The sequence below is a fragment of the Arvicola amphibius genome, chromosome 5 (assembly GCF_903992535.2).
Source record: "Arvicola amphibius chromosome 5, mArvAmp1.2, whole genome shotgun sequence".
Lineage (NCBI taxonomy): Eukaryota > Metazoa > Chordata > Mammalia > Rodentia > Cricetidae > Arvicola > Arvicola amphibius.
In genome coordinates, this window is record NC_052051.1 from 12,530,742 (window position 1) to 12,549,889 (window position 19,148).

Here is a 19,148-nt window from a genome sequence, read left to right on the forward strand (position 1 = left end):
GCCAGAGGATCCACTGAGCGCCCTGTTGCTGGGTTCCCGACCTCCATGGTCAGCAGGACAGGCAGACTCCTCCAAGGTCACGCTGTGGTGGTGTGTCCTGACTTCTTGATGGCTTCTCTTCTCTTCCCTCCCAGCAAAGTGGGTGCTGAGGCCTCTCTGAGGGGCTGCCGTTCACATCTCCCTCACCCACCTTTGCTTGAGGTACAGTCGCCTGGGCTTAAGGATGACTTGAGACTAGAGTGGGATGTACCAGTTCTTCTCCCTCAGCCTTCTCTTTCGTTGTTGTGTTTACTCTGCAAGTTACCTTGAGAGGAGCTCTTTCACCCCTGTGCACATGGCCCTGTCAGGTTGAGTACTTAGCTTGGGCCCTGGGAAAACTGGGGTTTCTCTGTTTGTGGGGACAACAGCCCCAGAAAGGCGCGTCTAATACAGGAACTAATGGCCACACAGCCCGAAGCATCCCAGCGACCCAAGCCACTTGTTGCTGGGACCAGAAGGGAAGGGCCAAGCAGAAGTGTTGGTGGCCTGTCCCCTTCTGTGTCTAAGTGGGTGGGTCAGCCAAAGCTAGGCTGACCTACCTGGGGACCCTCCAGGAGAGTCCCTGTGGACACTTTTGCTGCTGATCTGTCCCCAAGCCAACTGTAAACACTTCTCTAGTTTAGGCCATACTGCATTCCCACTATTCTAGAACATGGGCAAGACTGCCCTTGCCCACACTGACCCTTCTTTGTGCGAGGCAGCGTGCCAGCCCAGCAGGGGCAACTGTGATGCCAGTACACTGACTCCCATTTATCCCTCTCCTCCTTCAGGTCCTGAGGGAAGAGGGGAAAGAACCCCATCCACAAGACACCACCGCAGCCTCTGCATCTAGGAGGAAGCAACAGACCAGTGAGCCACGCCAATGGCACCCCCTGGCCTGCCACTATGGCTGCTGTCCACCGCTCTCCTGTTCCTGCTGGCTGGGAGCTCAGCCTTTCTGTCCCATCCCCGCCTGAAAGGCCGCTTCCAGAGGGACCGCAGGAACATCCGGCCCAACATCATCTTGGTGCTCACAGATGACCAGGACGTGGAGCTGGGTAAGTAGCCGAGCTGGCCAGGATACCTGGGGCTCTAGAGGTGACATGTCCCCACAGTCCTGCGGAAGCTCCGGGTGCCAGGCAGTTATGTGGCTTCTAAGCAGGTATTAGTTTGGGTGCCTTGAGAATGTGGGTCCCTCAAGAATGGGGTCCCCAACTTCTAATTAAGAGTGGTTCCCCAGTTTCTACAACATAGGGGTGAAGAGACTGAGATGATTTTGTTCTTGTTGACCACTTTGCTCTCCCAAGCTACTGGGCCATGGCCTTGGCTGACAGCTAAGCCATCCCCGCTCCCTTTCTTTCTGAGCAACTGTCACAGGCTGCTCCCTCTACTACAAGAAACCTTCTTTCTGTTAGCACCAATAGGAAACCACAAAACTGAGGCCACCCGAAGGGGGCTCCAGAGTCAATCCAGATCTGTTCTTGTTCACCTCTGGGGCATCTCCCAGGATGCCCTATTTCTCTCTCCCTGCATCTTCTCACCCCAAAGTCACTGTATGAGTTCCTCCCCCTCTGAACCCACACCCATGCTGCCCCCTATGAACACTCAGCCCTCTGTATCCTCAGTTCTGCATTTGTAGACCCAATCAAACATAGATCAAAAGCATCAGAAAATGTACCAGCATTTTCCGTTCTCACTATTCCCTGAGCAGTACAGTTGGACAGCTGTGCCCAGCACCCAGTGTTGCCGGTCATCTCGGTGAATAACGGGGGTGCAGCTTATTAGCAAAGAGCACAGCCGTTAACACGACTGTCAGAACCCGGTCCCCCAGCACTGAGGGACAACTGTCTATCATGAGCCACAAATGCAAGTGGCTGGGGATGCAGCCCAGTTGGGTAGAGCACTTGCCTGGCTTGTGCCAAGTCCTGGGTTCCATCCCCAGCACTGCAGACACCAGGCGTGGTGACATAGAACTGTAATCCCAGCACTAGGGAGCTGGGGGCAAAAGGACTAAAAGTTCAAGGTCATCGCTGAATAGGTAGCTCGTGGGAGGCCATACTGGGCTGCCTGAGACCCAGAAATTAAAAAGAATAAACAAACATAAATAGATAAGGAAGCTAGTGAGATCAGTTGCAGTAACATTTTGTTTAACCCCATACGCAAACTGTACCTGAAGTGCTATCAGTCGAGCAAATTACTTGTGAATGCTTTGCCTACCTTACCTTGCTCTCAATGCCGGGCAGGTACGTGACTTGGTTAGGACTGGCCACCTCTCAGGGGCTCCACAGCCACATGTAGCTTGCGACCTTCATACAGCACAGTGTGCACTCACGTGTGATCTCCTTCTCCTGGGAGCTAGCTGTCCCTCTCATCATCTGTACTACTGTGCATTGTGAGAATCCGGGGCAAGTGTCCCCGGTGGTGGTGGAGGAGGCGATGCACGTGCAAAGGCTCTGGGACAGGACTAAGGAAGTAGATATGGCTGGAGCCTGGAAAGGGAGATTGACAGAGACTAGGGTTGTGGTTAGGACTGCCTGTTGCCGACCGGTGACAGGTGGGTTTTTTCCTGTCTGCTCTCTGAAGACATCAGGATACAGTTGGTGCCAATGAAGGGAATGACTTACAAGGTGGATCCTCGCAACTCATGCCTGTGTTTTAACTACTCAAAAAGGCCACTTGCACAAACTCGAGCCAGCTTTGGCACAGTGGGTGCTGAGAACCCCAAGCGTGGCTTCGTGTCTGGGCATTATCAGTGCAGAAAAAAGCCTGGAAGTGGTGAGAGTTCAGAGCTTTATCAACAGCTTGGCATACAGGGCACTGGTCTCCTGCTCACTGGGAGGGAGCTCTGCAATACAAGGCTGTGGGTGGGAGCCGATATGCTTGCAGTGGTACCTGGCCTCTGGCCTCTAGGCTCCTTCCTGTGGCTCTCAAGCTATTGGAACTAGTGTCACAGCACCTGAGGCACCCCACATGGCCACTCAGTCAGGCAGCACAGTTTTAACAAAAACACTAGGTATTTGCTCTGTAAGGTGCTGGGGCTGGGGTAGGGTGACTTTGCAATGGCAAATATTGAGGCAAAGCAGGGGGAACCACTGGGACCAGACCCATGGGGCATGTGACAATGTGACCACAGTGAGGGAACAGAGGGATCGTGGGTATTCTGGCTATGGAGCCCAGGTTGGCCTTGAGCTCAGATCCTCCTGCCTCAGCCACTTGAGTGCTGGAGCAACAAGCATGAGCCACCACACCCAGTGTCATTCTTAGTGAGGCAACTGGGAGGGACTATGGCCTCACCTGAGTTGCCACAGGAATCCTCTGCTGTTCGGATGACATCAGGGGACAAGAGTAGGAGCAGAGGGCTCCCAGTAGGCTCTCCAGGAGCAAGGTGGGTGATGGTGAAGGCTCAGAGTGGGGTGGGCAGGGCTGTATACATATATACTTGTATGCACGGGTGTCGGACCTGGGCCAGTAGAGACTAAATGCTGACTTTCAGGACAAGTCAAGGATCTGTGGGTGAGATGAAGTGGAAGAGGATAAACTAAGACTGACTATAAATATACCCATCCCCCTCCATCTTGCCATTGGAGAAAGTGAGGCACAGAGATGGCAAACCACATGCCTGGGTTACACAGATAAATTGTGGTGAAATAGGATTTTGAACCGAGAACTGGTGGCCTTGACCACTGCTCTGCTCAACCGGTTTCCAGGATGGGTGATGGGCTGTCCAAAGAGTGTCCATGTTGATGCTTAACTGTCGCAAGTACCTTCCCCTAGCAGAATCTGCAGATAGGCATCTTAATGGAAATTTCAGAGAACCAATCAGTGGAGACAGGGCCTCCCATATTCTGTACTACGACAGCTCTCTCCAGCGGCCCTAGATGCTAGAGATCGGTACCCACTGACCGTCACCTTCCCACAGGTAGTGTCCTAAGCAAGCCAAACTGAGTCTTTGTGAGGAATGTAGAGTGGGAAGCAGGTAGTTGGGGGGCTGATGGGCTTTTTATAAACCAGACAGACCCAGATCAATAATGCATGCTCCCCAAAAGCCCAGCACATTAGCTCACAGTTGGCCACCACCGGCAAGTCGAAGGTGGTCCTGAAAAATTCATCAACTGCTATTTTCTGCTTGTCTGTGAGGTGGCTCCACAGGGCCTCTGGCTGGAGGCCTCTCAGCAGAGCTAATCTCGGGCGGGGACAGCTGTCCACTCTCATCAGGACCCAGTGAGAAGAGGGGCCCCTTCTAGCTCATGGTTGCTGTTTGTGTTTACCTTGCTTCTCTGGCATGCCTCCAGTTCCCTGGTTGTCACCTGGGAGTGCTGGGTGATGGGGACTGGTGAGTGAGTGCACACAGGAGCATCAGCAGGACGTGGGGTTGGAGTCATACGTGACATCACAGTCCTGTCACATGCAGCGCTGCATCCATGGTGGCCAAGAAGATGCTGGGTTCTGCTAGTGCTGGCCAAGAAGTGAATTGGATATGGGCTAACTCCAGGACATCTCTAGGGCTCAGCTAGAATCTGAAGAGTCCAGGGGGATTCATGCATTGTCCAAACATGAGCTGTTTGCTATGGCTGATCCATCATAGGTGGCAAAGGTCAGCTTTGTGGTGCTGTTAGAGGGGACACTAAGGTGCTGTAGGGACAGGTGTCTCATCAAATATGACAACTCATAAATGAAGCCAGGCATCAGGCATAGTAGTTTATGCCTGTCACCCAGCACTCAGGAGGTGGAGGCAGGAGGATCAAAAGTTCTAGCCCAACCCGGGCTGCATAGTGAGAGTGTGTCTCAAAAACAAAGTCAGACAGGCACAGACGCAGCCCATTGGTCTTGACTCTTCCAGTTACTCTTTCAGTTACTGAGTTCTTCCTGGAACTCAGTTCAAGTGGTGTGGGTACAAACCAGGACCAGCAACTTACTGAGGCAGGGGAATAAAAGGCTCAAGTGTACTTGGAGCTTCAGATGCATTTGGACCCAAGCGTGCCCCTCCAGATGTCACCAATCTCTATGTGGCATCCTGCTTTCCTCCAAGCTGCCTTCAGACCAGCTCACTAAGCAGATGTTAGCATTTCCCACATAAATCTCAGTGCAGTCAGTAGCCATTACCCGGCCCAGCGACTCCCTGGACTGGGATTGAGAGGAACCGGGCGGGTTTCCCTGAAGGGAACTTAGGCATTGACTCCGGAAGATATGAGCAAGTCAGGAGGTACTCAGGATTCTCTCATACACGTCTTTGCAGCAGGATGCGCCATGTCTGCCGCAGGATGTGCCATGTCTGTGGCAGGATGCGCCATGTCTGCCGCAGGATGCGCCATGTCTGCCGCAGGATGCGCCATGTCTGCCGCAGGATGCGCCATGTGGACCACACTTGCTCCTTGCATCATCATTCCCTGAGCTCCTGTTATTAGCCAGAGTACTGAGCAACAAACAAAATCAGCAGAATCTTGACTGACATGGGGCTTGCATCCTAGGACAGATGCATGTCAATAACCAAGACAAAGCACATCGCATATGACATGGGACAGTGGTGAGAACAGAGACAGAGTCAAACACAGAGGGAAGGAGGACCTGTAACTTTATCCAGGGTGATCACATAGATAAAGGGGACATTGGATTAAGGTCAGGGAACTTGTCAAGGGGACTCCTGGGAAGAGCAGCCAAGCAGCAGTAACGGTTGGGCAAAGGCCCTGAGGCAGAGACGTTCCACAGCAGGCTGACAGAGCGGCAAGGCAGCCTGAGCCAGGGGACAGGAAGTGGGAAGTCGGAGGGGTAGTGATGGTAGCATGGGTCGTGCCAGGGCATGGGGCTCTGAGCCAGAGAGAGGACTTGAGCTTCAGGTAAGGATGGATGCCAGTGGCTAGCCCTGAGCAAGGGAGAGAAACAGTTGGTTTACATCTCAATCTGTGCAGAAGAGACTGCAAACAGAACAAGGCGGGTGTCCAGCACAAGGGGTCTACGGCTGTCCAGGCAGTAGAGGAGCCTAGCGAAGCCTCTGTTGCAATGGTGGGAGGTGCTGGTGGCTCAGAGGCAAAGCCAGACCAGTGGAGAACAAGTCCAAGATTTAGGACTTCAAAGCAATCTGGGTAAGTTGATGGGGACACTCAGTGGCAGTGGCAAGGAAGGAGCCGTTCCATGGGCAGCCATGGTCAAGTCTGAAGGCAAGGCTTGATTTCTAGGGTTCAGGCGTGGCGTGGGGAGGGTGAGACAGGGTACAGCTTCTAGGATTGTTTGCACCTCAGTGAGATGCTGAGGACTTCAGGTCCCCAGCTCTGACATCCACTTCGTATGCAAAGCAGGCCTGGGAAAGAAGGGCCTGGTAGCCCAGCTTCCCATGTTCCATCTGGGAAATGAGGAAAGTACTCCCAGGCTGCCAACTGATAACCAAGAGATGGATTAGAAACCCCAGGTTCTCACGGGGGCCAGATGGCAGGCAGCCTAGGACGACACACCCAGATTCCAGGCAGCAGTTCAGGGCAGCTTCATCCACCACTGACATCCATTCCCAGCATTCCTGCCCCCACTTAGCAGCGGAAAGAAGGCATGTTGGATGCAGGTTATCTCAGGAATGGCCCGCCCTGGGTTCAAACGCCCAAGTGCATTCCTATGAGATTTTTTATTTCTATTCATCAACACGGGGTGTTGAGGGGCACGGGATGGGGCAGGGTCCCTTGAACTCTAGAAAGAAAGCATGTCAGAATCAGGCTTGCCTACTTGGGGAAGAAAATGAGGCTTAGCATCGCTTTTCATCACACGAAGATGTCTGGAGGTCGGCGGTCCAGAATTGGTGTGGTGACATCAAGGATGTCTCCTACGCCCCCCCCTTTTCCACTCCACCATCCCTGCTGTGTCACATCTGTCTTCAAGGTCACCTTGTGCTCCAGAACAGCTGCTGGAGCTCCAGCTGTGACAGCCACGAGCCTGGCAACAGGAAACAGAGCAAAGGGCAGAAAGGGCAAAACTGTAAGTTAAGTCCAGTCTCTGAGGGCCACACCCAGCAGTCCCAAGGAACATGATCTTGGTTTGTATTCAGGTGTGTGAGGATAGCTCTGGATTCGGTGCAGTACCCTTGGGGTAGTTACCAGAACCCAGAGGCAGAGCTGCCCAACACTGCCATACCCTCTGCCCACACCACAGGGAGGAAGGAGGAGGAATTCATAGCCAAGCCTCGATTTCCTTCTCTGATCTCCTGCCAGGACCTCCCATGAGTTAAAAACCAGTGGGTTTGGGAGTTTGTTGGTGCTGGCCACTCTCTAGGGACAAAGGATGAAGAGGTCAAAGGTGATTGCTAGCTACATACTGGTCACAAGAGAGACCATTGTGGGCTAGGTGCACTGAGACGGAAGCGGACCCACAGAGAAGGAAGAAGAGGACGCAGGCCGTGGTGGGCAGCTGGGGTCTGAGCCACAACAGGCAAGGGTCCCAGCAGGGACAGTGCCTCTGCAGTGAGTTGTATGCACAGCGGTTGCCCAAATGGACGACAGTTCCAGAAAGAGCACTGTGGGCAGGGTGGCAGGTGCAGAGCCTCCTGGCAGGCACAGTCTCACCAGGGTCTTAGAAACTGATGCCCAGGCTGGGGAGTGAAGGCACAGGAGTGGGGAGATGTATAGACCCCATTGAGGGTCAAGATCTCGATACAAGGCCGATCGAAGATCTCTAACATGTACTGAGCAGGTCGGATACCAGGATCCCTGTTTGCAAAGGCTCTACCTGTGGCTGGGGAAGGGCCAACTTGAGGGTGAGAATGGGAAGTAGGGAGACCCACGGAGGGCAAGGGGGGCGGTGGGGGTGTGCTGGTGATGCTGAGCCAGTTGCTGAAGGAGGACAGCAGTGGACCCCCAGTTCTGCCTCTGGGTGGGCAGTGCATTGTGCTAGGCAGGGGGTACGGAACAGAGGGGAAGATTTCTAAGAGGGCCTGAATCAGATCAATCATGGCACCTCATGCAGAGAGAGGGCTAGAGGGTGAATGATGGTGTCTTAGCTAGGCTTTATTGCTGTGCTCATGAAACAGTGACCAAAATCAACTTGGAGAGGGAAGAATTTATTTCATCTTACAGCCTGCAGTCCATCGTCCCTGGGAAGTCGGGGCAGGAACTCAGCCAGGATCTGAAGCAAAAAGTCATGGAGGAATGCTGCTTACTGGCTCGTTCCCCTGGCTCACTTAGCCTGCAGCCTTTTAGGAACCAGGACCACTGCCTAGGAATGGCACCACCCACATAAATCATCAACCAATAAAATGCTCTGTGGGCTTGCTCACAAGCTGGTGGGAGCTTTTTCTCAATTGCTGTTCCCTCTTCCCAAATGACTTAGCCTGTGTTAACTAGCCAGCCACAGGTAGAATGAAGGCTTCCCACAAACAAAACTGCTTTGCAGGTGTTGTTTTCAGTGACTGGATAATTGGCTCTGTGACCCTCCCTCCCTTGCCTAACTTGGGGCAGCTCCAGCAAGTGCTATCTCCTTCGATACTTACCTGGCGTGGCAAGATTGCTGTGTCTGAATGTTCCTGGGTGAGCAGTCTCTCAGAGAGCAGGGATGAGTCATGTAGAGTTCACACCCTGCCACACTCCTCTTGGGGGTCTCTCAGTCCTCTTTCTCCACTGAGAGACCCCCATTAGCGTTTTCTCCTAGAAGCCTCCACAGCAGAGCGGCAGAGAACGAGGGGAAAGTTGACAGCGTGACTCTGGAATTTCATCTCCACATTCAGCAGCATGGCTTCCTCAGCATCTGCCTGATTGGTTTGGGAGTTTGTGGCACCAGCTTGGTTTTGCAATTCCTCAGAGTCCAAAGGGTTCCCTTGACACTGTCAGCCAGGAAACCACGTCTAAGGTGCTTGGAGTCCTGTGCCGTTCATTTGGTTCCTGACTGTGAGCCTGGAGCCGGCAGTGTCTAGTGCACTCTGAGCCTCGGCTCCCCCCTCCTCCCAAGATGTTGCCTCTGGGTGCTACTGGTTGTGTGTCTCCCTTTCCCCCCACCTCCCTCTCACCCCCTACCAGGGACAGAGCTATCCTGGGACATCTCATCTCCTAAAGTGGCTCTTCAAGTGTTTCTGGGGGCAGGTGGCCTAAAGGGAGATCCCTACAATATAGCCAGCCATTCCAGAGACACTTAAAGCTAGGTGAGGGCTGTCTCATGACCTCTGCGACCTTGGGGTGGGGCAGGACAAAGATGCTTCTTGCCCTTGGCCTGACCTTACATCCTTTCTTCCCCATCTGCACTCAGGGGTCTTGAAGTGCAGCAGGATGGTCCCTTCCACATCTACTTAGTGGTACCTTTCAACAGGAGTAGAAGCAGTCAGGCAGTGGGTGCAAGTGGTATTTCTAGCCATAACCAGCCCATTCCAGGCCATTGATACACAGGAAATGTCAGGGGGTTGGTTGGTCCTGAAGGGGTTCCTCTGGTATCTACCCACAGGTTCATCAAGAAGGGGTCATCAATTCAATTTCTCAACACTCCTTTAGTGTCTCTAAGTTCATGTGGTGCTGGAGTTTGAACCTGGGGCTTTGTGTGTGCTGGGCACAGTGCTCTACCACTAAACCACATCCCTGGCTCTGCTTTGTTTGGTTGGTTTGGTTTTTGAAATAACCTGGCAGCCTCCAACTTGCCATGCAGCTAAGGATGACCTGGAACTCCTGATCCTCCCCACCCCTCCACCACCACAACCAACACATTCACACATACACACACACACATACACACACACGCAGTCACATACACCACTCACTTGTACACACACAGACACACCACATACATACACATGCAGTTACATACACGCGCACACACGTGGTCACACAGAGATATACCACTCACACACGTAGTCAAACATAGACACACTATTCACACATGTATATACATAGACATGCAGTCATACACACATACACACACACCACCGCTGGCATTACAGGCATATACCATCACATCTGGCCTTTTTATGTGGTCCTGGGAATGGAACTCAGGTCCTCATGCTGCATGCCTGGCACTTTACCACTACCATGGCAGCACCTGGGACCATGATTCTTCCGCTGTAGTGAAAGGTCCTCGTGGTCAGAAGAAAGCGTTTAGATTGAGAGTATTTGCGTGCCCACCTTCATTTCCCCATGGCCTCCAAGCCGTGGTGTTTAGTTTTTGTTACAGAGGAAAAAGCTCACAGTGCCAGAAAGTCAAGTGCCCTGGAAGCCCTCACAATATCCCAGAACAACATCCTGGTTTTCAAAATGCGGGTAGGGAGCCACGTTCTGCCGACACTAAAAAGATGTGCCCAAGTACTCCTGCAGTCTGACTGTGACCTTTAGCTGTGACTGCTTCTGCTAGCCACAGGCACTGTGGTCTCCGCAGAGAAGGGGTCCTCAGCCAAAGGCTCCCACTGGAACATTCTATGCAGGGTTATCTGTGGCTAAGATTAAAAGCCGAGTAGAAAGGCCATGGGCATAGAGGCTCGCCCTCTGCCTGCCTGTGTGCTCAGTCCCTGATCCAGCCCTTGGAAACTTTGAAATAACTCAGAACAAAGACAGCCCTTCCTCCGGAGTCAGCGGAGATAAGCGGGGAGGATAAGGCGATTGGGCCCACCCGGCAGGAGCCTCTAAAGAGGCTCTATTTGAAGAAACTTGAATATAATGGGGGTTGGAGCTATGGCAGCTGGAACACAGGTCCTGAGAAGCCTGAGCTTCCCATTGTGTCAAGAAGGGTTTAACGTGGCCGGCTTGAGGAAAAGGTGGGCTTATCTGGACAGGGCTTTCCAGGTCCTTTCAGGTTCTGTCGCCAGAGGTGGACTTTGGCTCTTACTGTGAAGGAGGCAGGTGCCTAAAGGAACACGATGATATCACTTAATTTGTTAGAAATTGCTCTCTGGCTACTGAGGGGAGAAAACAGTGCTGATGACTTAAGTCTACGGCAATAGTCCAGGCAAGTGCAGATTAGCGTCAGGACTCTGAGGTTACTGACTCTGGTTGTGTTTGTCCCCCACCCCAGTCTACCTCCCACCACTTTCCCAAGGAGGCCCCACCTTCAAAGACTGTTTACCCACGAGGCAGAACAAGAAGGCATAGGTGGGCATCATCTCCTTAGGTACCATCCAAAGTGCCGGAGGGTATTGCATGGGGTGGTGCCCGCTCCACCCCAACCCGGGACAGCAGGCCTCTGGGGAAGGAATCTGACAGGAACTGCTTTGGCACCAGGAGTGGCAGAAGTTGGCTCATGTTTTCAATCCTGAAAGTCTCTGGGGTGGCGAGATGGCTCAGTTGTTAAAAGTGCTCGTCATGTAAGTGTGAAGTCCGGAGTTCCATCCCCACATAAAAGCCAGGTAGCACTGGAGAGGTCAAGACAGAGAAATCGTTGAGGCTCAGCCCCAGGTTCAGTGGAGCGCCCTGTCTCAAAAACAGCTGAGGGCACTCAGTGTCAACCTCCGGCCTCCACATACAAATGTGTTTGCTGCACACACGTCCACACACATATAAAAAGGAAGAAATCCTTAGTACTGCTAAGTCCCCATGGGTGGCCCTTGCTCTGACTCAAGTCTTTATAAGAACACATGAGGCTGAGGCTTGGTGCAGATGTCTTGTCTAGAACCTTCAAAGGCCTGGGTTCTCTCTTCAACACTAAAATAAACACAAGCAAACTCAGCCAGAGAGATAGACAATCTCATCTTCCCGCCTCCCCCGCCAAACGCTGAGGTTACAAACAAGTGTCACCGTGTAGAGAGATGGAAAGTGGCTTAGTGATCTGCTAGCCCAGTAGCCCCTGACTCTTGTTTGCAAACTCACAATACAGTGCATCAAAACCATGCAGCTAGGGCATTCCATCTGTCAGTTCAGGGCCGTGGATCAGAAGTTGAAGGGTTTCATCAAATAAAGACTCAGACAGAGCGAAGGAGGTGGCTCAGTTGGTATCGTGCCTGTCGCACAAGCGTGAGACCCCCCCCCCCCAGCACACATGTGAAGAAAGCAGGTGTGGCACACCTAGGCTCACCTGTAACCTTGTTCAGGAAGGGGAAATGGGAGGGAGGGAGAATAGAGACAGGAGACTCTCATTGCTTGATGGCCATCAATTTTAGCCTGTGAGCTTTGAGTTCAGTGAAGGCGCTGTATGCAGAGATCAGGTGAAGAGCAATTGAGGGAGACACCAGTCATTTACCTCAGTCTTCCCCATGCCTAAGTGCCCGAGTGTGTGCATGTGCACACACAGATCACACAAGTGAACGTTCACAAGAAGGGAAAGCAGTTGCGGGTTGTGGGGACATCTGGCAGTTAGGCGTTTGGGGGGCCCTGAAGTTTAAGTCGTGCTGTGGGGGAGGGGAGACTCGACACTAAGAGATGTTAGGATAACCTCACCCTGGCGCTGTGTGGTGGGATAGTTTGATCACAGAAAGAAACGATGCCTGTTTTGATCTGTACGTCCCCAGGTTTTTGTTGGACAGAGCACATTTGAGTTGGCTGGCCGCTTCACATGAAGCATGAGAGCTGCCCCCTTCCCCTGTGTGTGGCTGTGTCTTCCCAGCCAAGGGCTGTTAGCCCTCTGAGCCATTAGCTCATGTGTTTTCCCATTACAGAAGTGGGTTTTATAGCCCGACACTGGGCCCTTTCAGTAAAGCAGGTCACTGTCTGCAAGGAAGCCAGTGTGTGTGCTTTTCTGTACAGACCCCTGTGCCATTTTGGCCCCAAGAATTATTCTCCTGTAACTGACTACCCACCCAGCTCTTCCCCAACGGCAGCTGCCAGGTCTGCTGACGGCATGGCGCTCCCAAGGGGGCATAGAAGCCTCCTGAGCTTTCAGCCCTAAAATGTAAGAGGCAGCCCCAAAGCCTGTTGACTTTGTGTCAATACAGCTTTGGGGTGCTTCCTGAGCCTCCAGAGGGGGTCTGATGGCTTGTGGAACCAACTCGGGTCCCCAAATAATGAGACGCTGAGCCCCTGCTGTCAGCTGTTCGGTTCTCTGTTGGGAGGTCTGAACCATGGAGGGTCCATTCCAACCATGGCACAAGGGATCCATGGCAGAGAAATAATGCAGGAGCAACCTTGGGGTGTGGCAGTCCTGGTGTTCAGGAACTATGGGCAGGATGCTGGGGGAAGAAGAAGGGTGGCAGACAGCCACATGGGGCCACGAGCCCAAACCAAGGGGGAGATGGGAAACAGTGGGCCAGGGAGGAGAGCAGATAGCTAGGGGAGGTGCCACTGGGAACCTTTGAGGAAGATGGCATGAGAGTGTGTCTGTCTGTCTGTCTGTCTGTCTGTCTGTCTCTGTGTGCATACCTGTATGACTCTCTCTGTATGTGTGCATGTGTCTGTCTCTCTCCTCTCTGTCTCTGTGTATGTGTGTCTCTGTCACTGTGTATGTGTCTGTCTGTCTGTCTGTCATTGTCTATGTACAGCTGCATGAGTATTGGGAACTATAGTCTATACAGAGGAAAGAGTAGGGCTGGACTCTTAGTTGGTTTGTGGACAAAGCAGAGGTCCTGTGGCTGCAGAATGGTGAGATGCGGGTTAAAGTGGAAAGGTGCCCGCTACATCCTGGGGGTGTCACCCAAGTAGAAAACAGCGATCCTAATCCTGGGGAGAGGGGCTGTCACCTGGCAAGGTCCAGTGGTGGAGATGTGCTCGGAAAAGCAGAGGGCAGGCTCACCAGATGGGCAGAGCATTCGAATGCTGGCCCAGGAGCCGCCAGATGTTGCCTGAGTAGCTGGAGGGACGAGAGGGGCTTCTAGAGCTTGACCGGATGTGGCCCACCAGGTACCAGTGAACAACCAGTGACATCAGGAGTGGAAGATTCTGGCTTGCACCATGGTGTTTGCTAGGCTTCTGTCCCTTCCCAGTTCTCATCAGAACTCTACCACTATAACATGGGCGATCCATGTTATAAGCAACAGGCTCTTACTGCTCCCAGAAGCTGACATTGCTTCAAGTAGTAGAAGCCAGTTAGGGCCACCTGCCTGTCACAGTTCCACTCCCCGTCCCTGTGTGTGAACAGGTGTGGACAGCACACTCCCCTGGAGCCACCCAAAGGGGCATCTCTGAGGGTTGGTGAGAAGCCTTGTGGCATCCCATCAATGCCAAGGTAAGAGATCACTTCTGTCCCCAAGGGGCCCTTGGTAAAGCCAAGAGTCAAAGGCATGGGGACTCTGCCCTTCCCCAGGACACCATCACCAGGGCTTGGTGAAGGTGACATTCACCATTCTGCTTTCATCTGCCACCCTCCCCACTCTGTGGCCCCACCTGTCACCAAGTGCCATAGCTTCACTTCATGTTCAGAAAGGGATGCTTTGAAAAATAACTTTGTGTATCATATGTGCTGAACAATAGACAGCCAGCCCGAGATATTGCCCCATGTGTTAGAAATGCCAATCACGGAAACTGCTCTCCACCCCAGGGACAGGCCAGTGGTCCCAAAGCTCAGATCAATTAGCAGGCGACAATAGAGGCTTTCAGCGCCTGATGGATACATGTGATCTGACATCCATTGCAGAGTGAGCTGCGGAGTGTGGCCAACTCCAGAGCTCCTGATGTGTTTGAGCTAAAAGTCAGAGCTTAACACCCCACTGTGTGCCTGGCATAGTGGTGCAGGCCTTTGATCCCAGCCCTCCAGAGGCAGAGGCAGGTGGACCTTTGAGTTCAAGGGCAGCCTGGTCTACAGAGCAAGTTCCAGGATAGTCAGGGCTACACGGGTGGGGGATGTAGCTCAGGTGGCAATGTTTGCCTAGTGTGACAAGTCTGTGGGTTTCATCCACAGAACGGTATAAATTAGGAATAGTGATTGAGACCTGTAATCCCAGGACTCAGGACACGAGGCACGAGGATCAAAATCATCTTTCACCATAGCAGGTTTGAAGCCAACCTGGGCTTTGTAGAGTATGAGCTAGTTAGTAATGCCTTCACTGAACTCAAAGCTCACAGGCTAGAATTGATGCCATCAAGCAATGAGAGTCTCCTGTCTCTATTCCCCACCCCCCACATTTCCCCTTCCTGAACAAGGTTATAGATGAGCCTAGGTTTATTCACATGTGTGCTGGGGGGGTCTCACGCTTGTGCGACAGGCACGATACCATCTGAGCCATCTCCTTCGCTCTTTCTGAGTCTTTATTTGATGAAACCTTTCAACTTCTGATCCATGGCCTTGAACTGACAGATGGAATGTCCTAGCCTCACACCTTTAATACCAACACTCGGGAGGCAGAGGCAGGCAGATATCTGTGAGTTCGAGGCCAGCCTGGTCTACAAGAACTAGTTCCAGGATAGGCCCCAAAGCTACAGAGAAACCGTGTCTCAAACAAACAAAGATACTTAAAACCAGGTTTTTGACCAACATAGGTCTCTAGTGGGACTGAGACAGGGCCCTTCCTGGTTGGATTGGAGGTGGAGATCTGGCCCATGCAGCCCATGGATTTCCTAAGTGTAGCAACAACGAGGCGAGCAGGCCTGCTTTTCATCCCGCCCGGATCCCACACAGCTAGCTTTACACCCGAAATAACAACACACAAATTGTATTCATTTAAACACTGCTTGGCCCATTAGCGCTAGCCTCTTATTGGCTAATTCTCACATCTTGATTAACCCATTTCTAATAATGTGTGTAGCACCACGAGGTGGTGGCTTACGGGGAAAGATTCAGCAAGTCTGACCTGGTGGCTGGCTTCATGGCGACTGACCCAGAGAGGAGGGGCATGGCGATTGCCTCACTTCTCTTCTTCCCAGCATTCTGTTCTGTCTACTCCACCCACCTATGTTTTGACCTATCAGGCCAAGCAGTTTATTAACCAATGAAACAACAGATAGATAGAAACACTCCTACATCACCTAAGCCTGTCTGCAGCTCCAGGCTTAGGGTTGGGAGCCCCCTAAGTTGGTCCCCCCAGCAGACCACGTGACTCACCAGTGCCCTTTGCTTGCAGGCTCCATGCAAGTGATGAATAAGACAAGGCGCATTATGGAGCAGGGCGGGGCACACTTCATCAACGCCTTCGTGACTACACCCATGTGCTGCCCTTCTCGCTCCTCCATCCTCACGGGCAAGTATGTCCACAACCACAACACCTACACCAACAACGAGAACTGCTCCTCGCCCTCCTGGCAGGCACAGCACGAGAGCCGCACCTTCGCCGTGTACCTCAACAGCACAGGCTACCGGACAGGTGAGGACCAGGGTGAGGGGATTGGCTGAGGGGTCTCCTCAAGGGATAGGTGGCCTCTTGTGCCCTCAGTGAGCATCTCTGGGTGTGTTGCCCATACTGCACGGGTACCCATGATAAGTCTGTGTTGCAAGGAGGCCACTTGTTGGTTCCCAGTTGCTCGCCCCCCCCACAAGTAATCACACAGAAACCATATTAATTAAATCACTACTTGGCCCGTTAGCTCTAGCGTCATATTGGCTAGCTCTTACATATTAATTTAACCCATTGCTATTAATCTGTGTATCGCCACGTGGCAGTAGCTTACCCGGTAAAGTTCCATCTGGCTCCAGCAGGGCTACATGGCTTCTCTCTGACACTGCCTCCTTTCTCCCAGTATTCAGTTTAGTTCCCCCTCCCCTCCCCCGCTACCTAAGTTCTGCCCTATCAACAGGCCAAGGCAGTTCCTTTATTAACCAATGGTATTCACAGCATATAGAGGGGAATCCCACATCAAGTCTGGGTCACCCGCAGAATGGGTTTCATCCCCTATTGAAGTTCCAAGTTCATTTCTATGCATAGAAAGTAGATGTGTCTGCAGTGGGTTCCGAAAACGATCTTCTCAAAGAAACTGGGCTTTTACAAAATGGGGAGTCCAGGAAGATTGCAAATTTTCTGACAGAGAGGCCACAAAATAATCCCTGCATGAGTTTGATTCTTGTTTCTAAAGCTGTTCAGAACTGTTTTCTTGACTGAGACCAGCCATCTGCCTGAGAAAAGGTTCCAGAATATTGAGGTTGAAGTTAGAGAGGAGTAGACATGGGGACTCGTGGGTACATTGTGGGAGTAACCAGGATGACGAAGGAAGGGGTTGCCATGGTGAGAGACCTGCGACGACCGCACTGATATGTCAGAGGTAGGATGTACTGTGTTCCTACTTGACAAAGTTTCTGTGGAGTTTGAAAGGCCACTCACTAGGCTCGTGTCTGAGGTCACGCTATACTCCCAGCCTTGCCACTTCCCCCTTGCCAAATTCTCCAGACTCAACTCACTGAACTTGCTTGAATTTAAGAAAACCAAACAAACACTCTCCTACCTTGGCAAGCAGCCTGAACAGTTGTGAAACCAGATAATACGGCTCAGATGTTGCAAGCCCAGGGACTTACTTGCCTCTTAGTGCCATTGTTTTGAGTAGGAGTGAGGAGGGGCCAGACACCTCCTGTAGCTGACCTGCAGCGGTTGGGGCTGGGCAGCCCCTCAGATGCCCAGTGGGAGTGGGTGATGCTTACTCCCTATATGCCATGCTCCTCCCACCATGGGAACCATCCGAAAAGCGGGTTCAGCTGTAGGAACTGGCTCTTCCACATGAGTCAGCCATCACACACGGGCGTAAGGGTGCAGACCCTGATAGTTTGGGGTCTTTACAGAAGGTGTGTGTTAGAGGTCACGGCAGGCCAGTGCTTTAGATGGTTGGGAGGCCTGAACTTCTCTGGAATTGGGCTAGGCAGGGACATAGCATAGTGGCGGAGCCTATTGGAGGGTGTACCTGCCATTCAGGACTAGAAATGATACCCACACCGGCCCCAATTTGAAACCCTCAACTATCTCTGCATTTGAACTCTTTTTGATTAAAATCTCTCAATGTTGAGGAACTCTATTTAAAAAAAAAAAAAATTGAATGCTATGAGCCAAAGAAGATGATGTGGCTGTGGGCAGGTATGGTTCATGTGTCCTCAACAGCTCTGGCTGAAATGGAAACATGGAAACCAGGTGAATAGTAAGGCCCCCAAAAGTGTTCATCAGCCTGGTCACCTGGTAGGCAGAAAGACCACACCCTCACAAGGGTTCTGGAAGAGTCCTGAAGTGAGAAGTTTTGTGGCATGATCAAAACAGAAACTGATGACGGAGTGAAAGTCCATGCCGGAGTCACATGGGAAACAGAGAAAAGGAATGACCCGGAAAGCAGACGGTCGTCATGCCACGCCTGTCATCCCAGCTGCTAGGGAGGCTGATGCAGGAGGATCACAAGTTCAAGGTCATCACGGGCAAGTTAGTGAGACTTATCTCAAAATAAGAATATAAGCCATGGGCTGAGGCTGAGGCTCACTGCTAAGATTTGTATGACACGTGGTTTATTTTTGTACTCCTTGTGTCCCCCAGGGACAGAAGGTCAGTTGTCCTAGCTGGCTGTGAGTCAGGTTAAACCCAACATCCATGTGGCTTCTAGGGTTAGGGTTAATTCTGGCTGAGGGAGGTACCTGCTGCTTATGGCTCTCAATCTGAATCCTTTGCTGCGTTGTGGCCTCGATCCAGGATCTGGTCCACAGCTCAGCCCCCTATTCCTCCTTACTTCCCACTGGTGAGAATGAAGATCCGTGGGCTCACATGGCTACAGAAGAACCTGGGAGATGTAGTCTTCCTCTAGGTAGGTCTTTGTGCTGCTGAAAACAGTCTGTCAGTCACAGCCTCTGTCCTTAACCATTTGTATTAGTGACGCTCTTGACTCAGCTGAGCTGAGGAAGACAGATGCCAATGTTTCACAGTGCAGAGGGCTGCGAATGGAGCCAGCTTAAAGGAAATAATGAAGCTACAGTCGGGCTTGGTGATGCAAGTCTGTAATCCCAGCTTCCAGGTTGGAGGCCAGAGGCCTCAGGAGGTTCAAGGATAACCTCTGCTACATACTGAGTTTTGAGGCTCGTCAGGAAGAAATGAAGGGAAGAAGAAGCGGATGGAAGAGGCAGGAGGGAAAAGGAAAGGAAGCTAGCTGGCCTAGTACTTCATGTAACCTCCCAACACTAAGCGGTTCAAGGACAGCCTGGCTGTGGGAGAACCTATTTTAAAAAACCAATTTGCGGGGGGGGGGGGGGGAAGGAGAGATGGCTCCGCAGTTAGGAGCACTGGCCTTTCTTCTAGAGGGCCGAGGTCCAGTTCCCAGCACCATTTGTAACCCCAGTTCCAGGGCATCCAATGCCCTCTTCAGACCTCCATGAGCACCAGGCACACAGATGATAAACATTCATGCATGCAAGCAAAACACTCGTGCACA

The 19,148-nt window shown here is 52.2% G+C and overlaps 1 protein-coding gene across 1 annotated transcript in view; it reads left to right on the forward strand.

Annotated features, from left to right (window-relative positions):
• Sulf2 (sulfatase 2) overlaps positions 1-19,148 on the forward strand; it is an 82,104-nt gene that overhangs the window by 23,434 nt on the left and 39,522 nt on the right. Inside the window, 2 exon segments of the mRNA XM_042055091.1 lie at positions 810-1,076; positions 15,887-16,126. Of these exon segments, the coding sequence (XP_041911025.1) occupies positions 902-1,076; positions 15,887-16,126 (415 nt within the window). The 5' untranslated portion in view covers positions 810-901.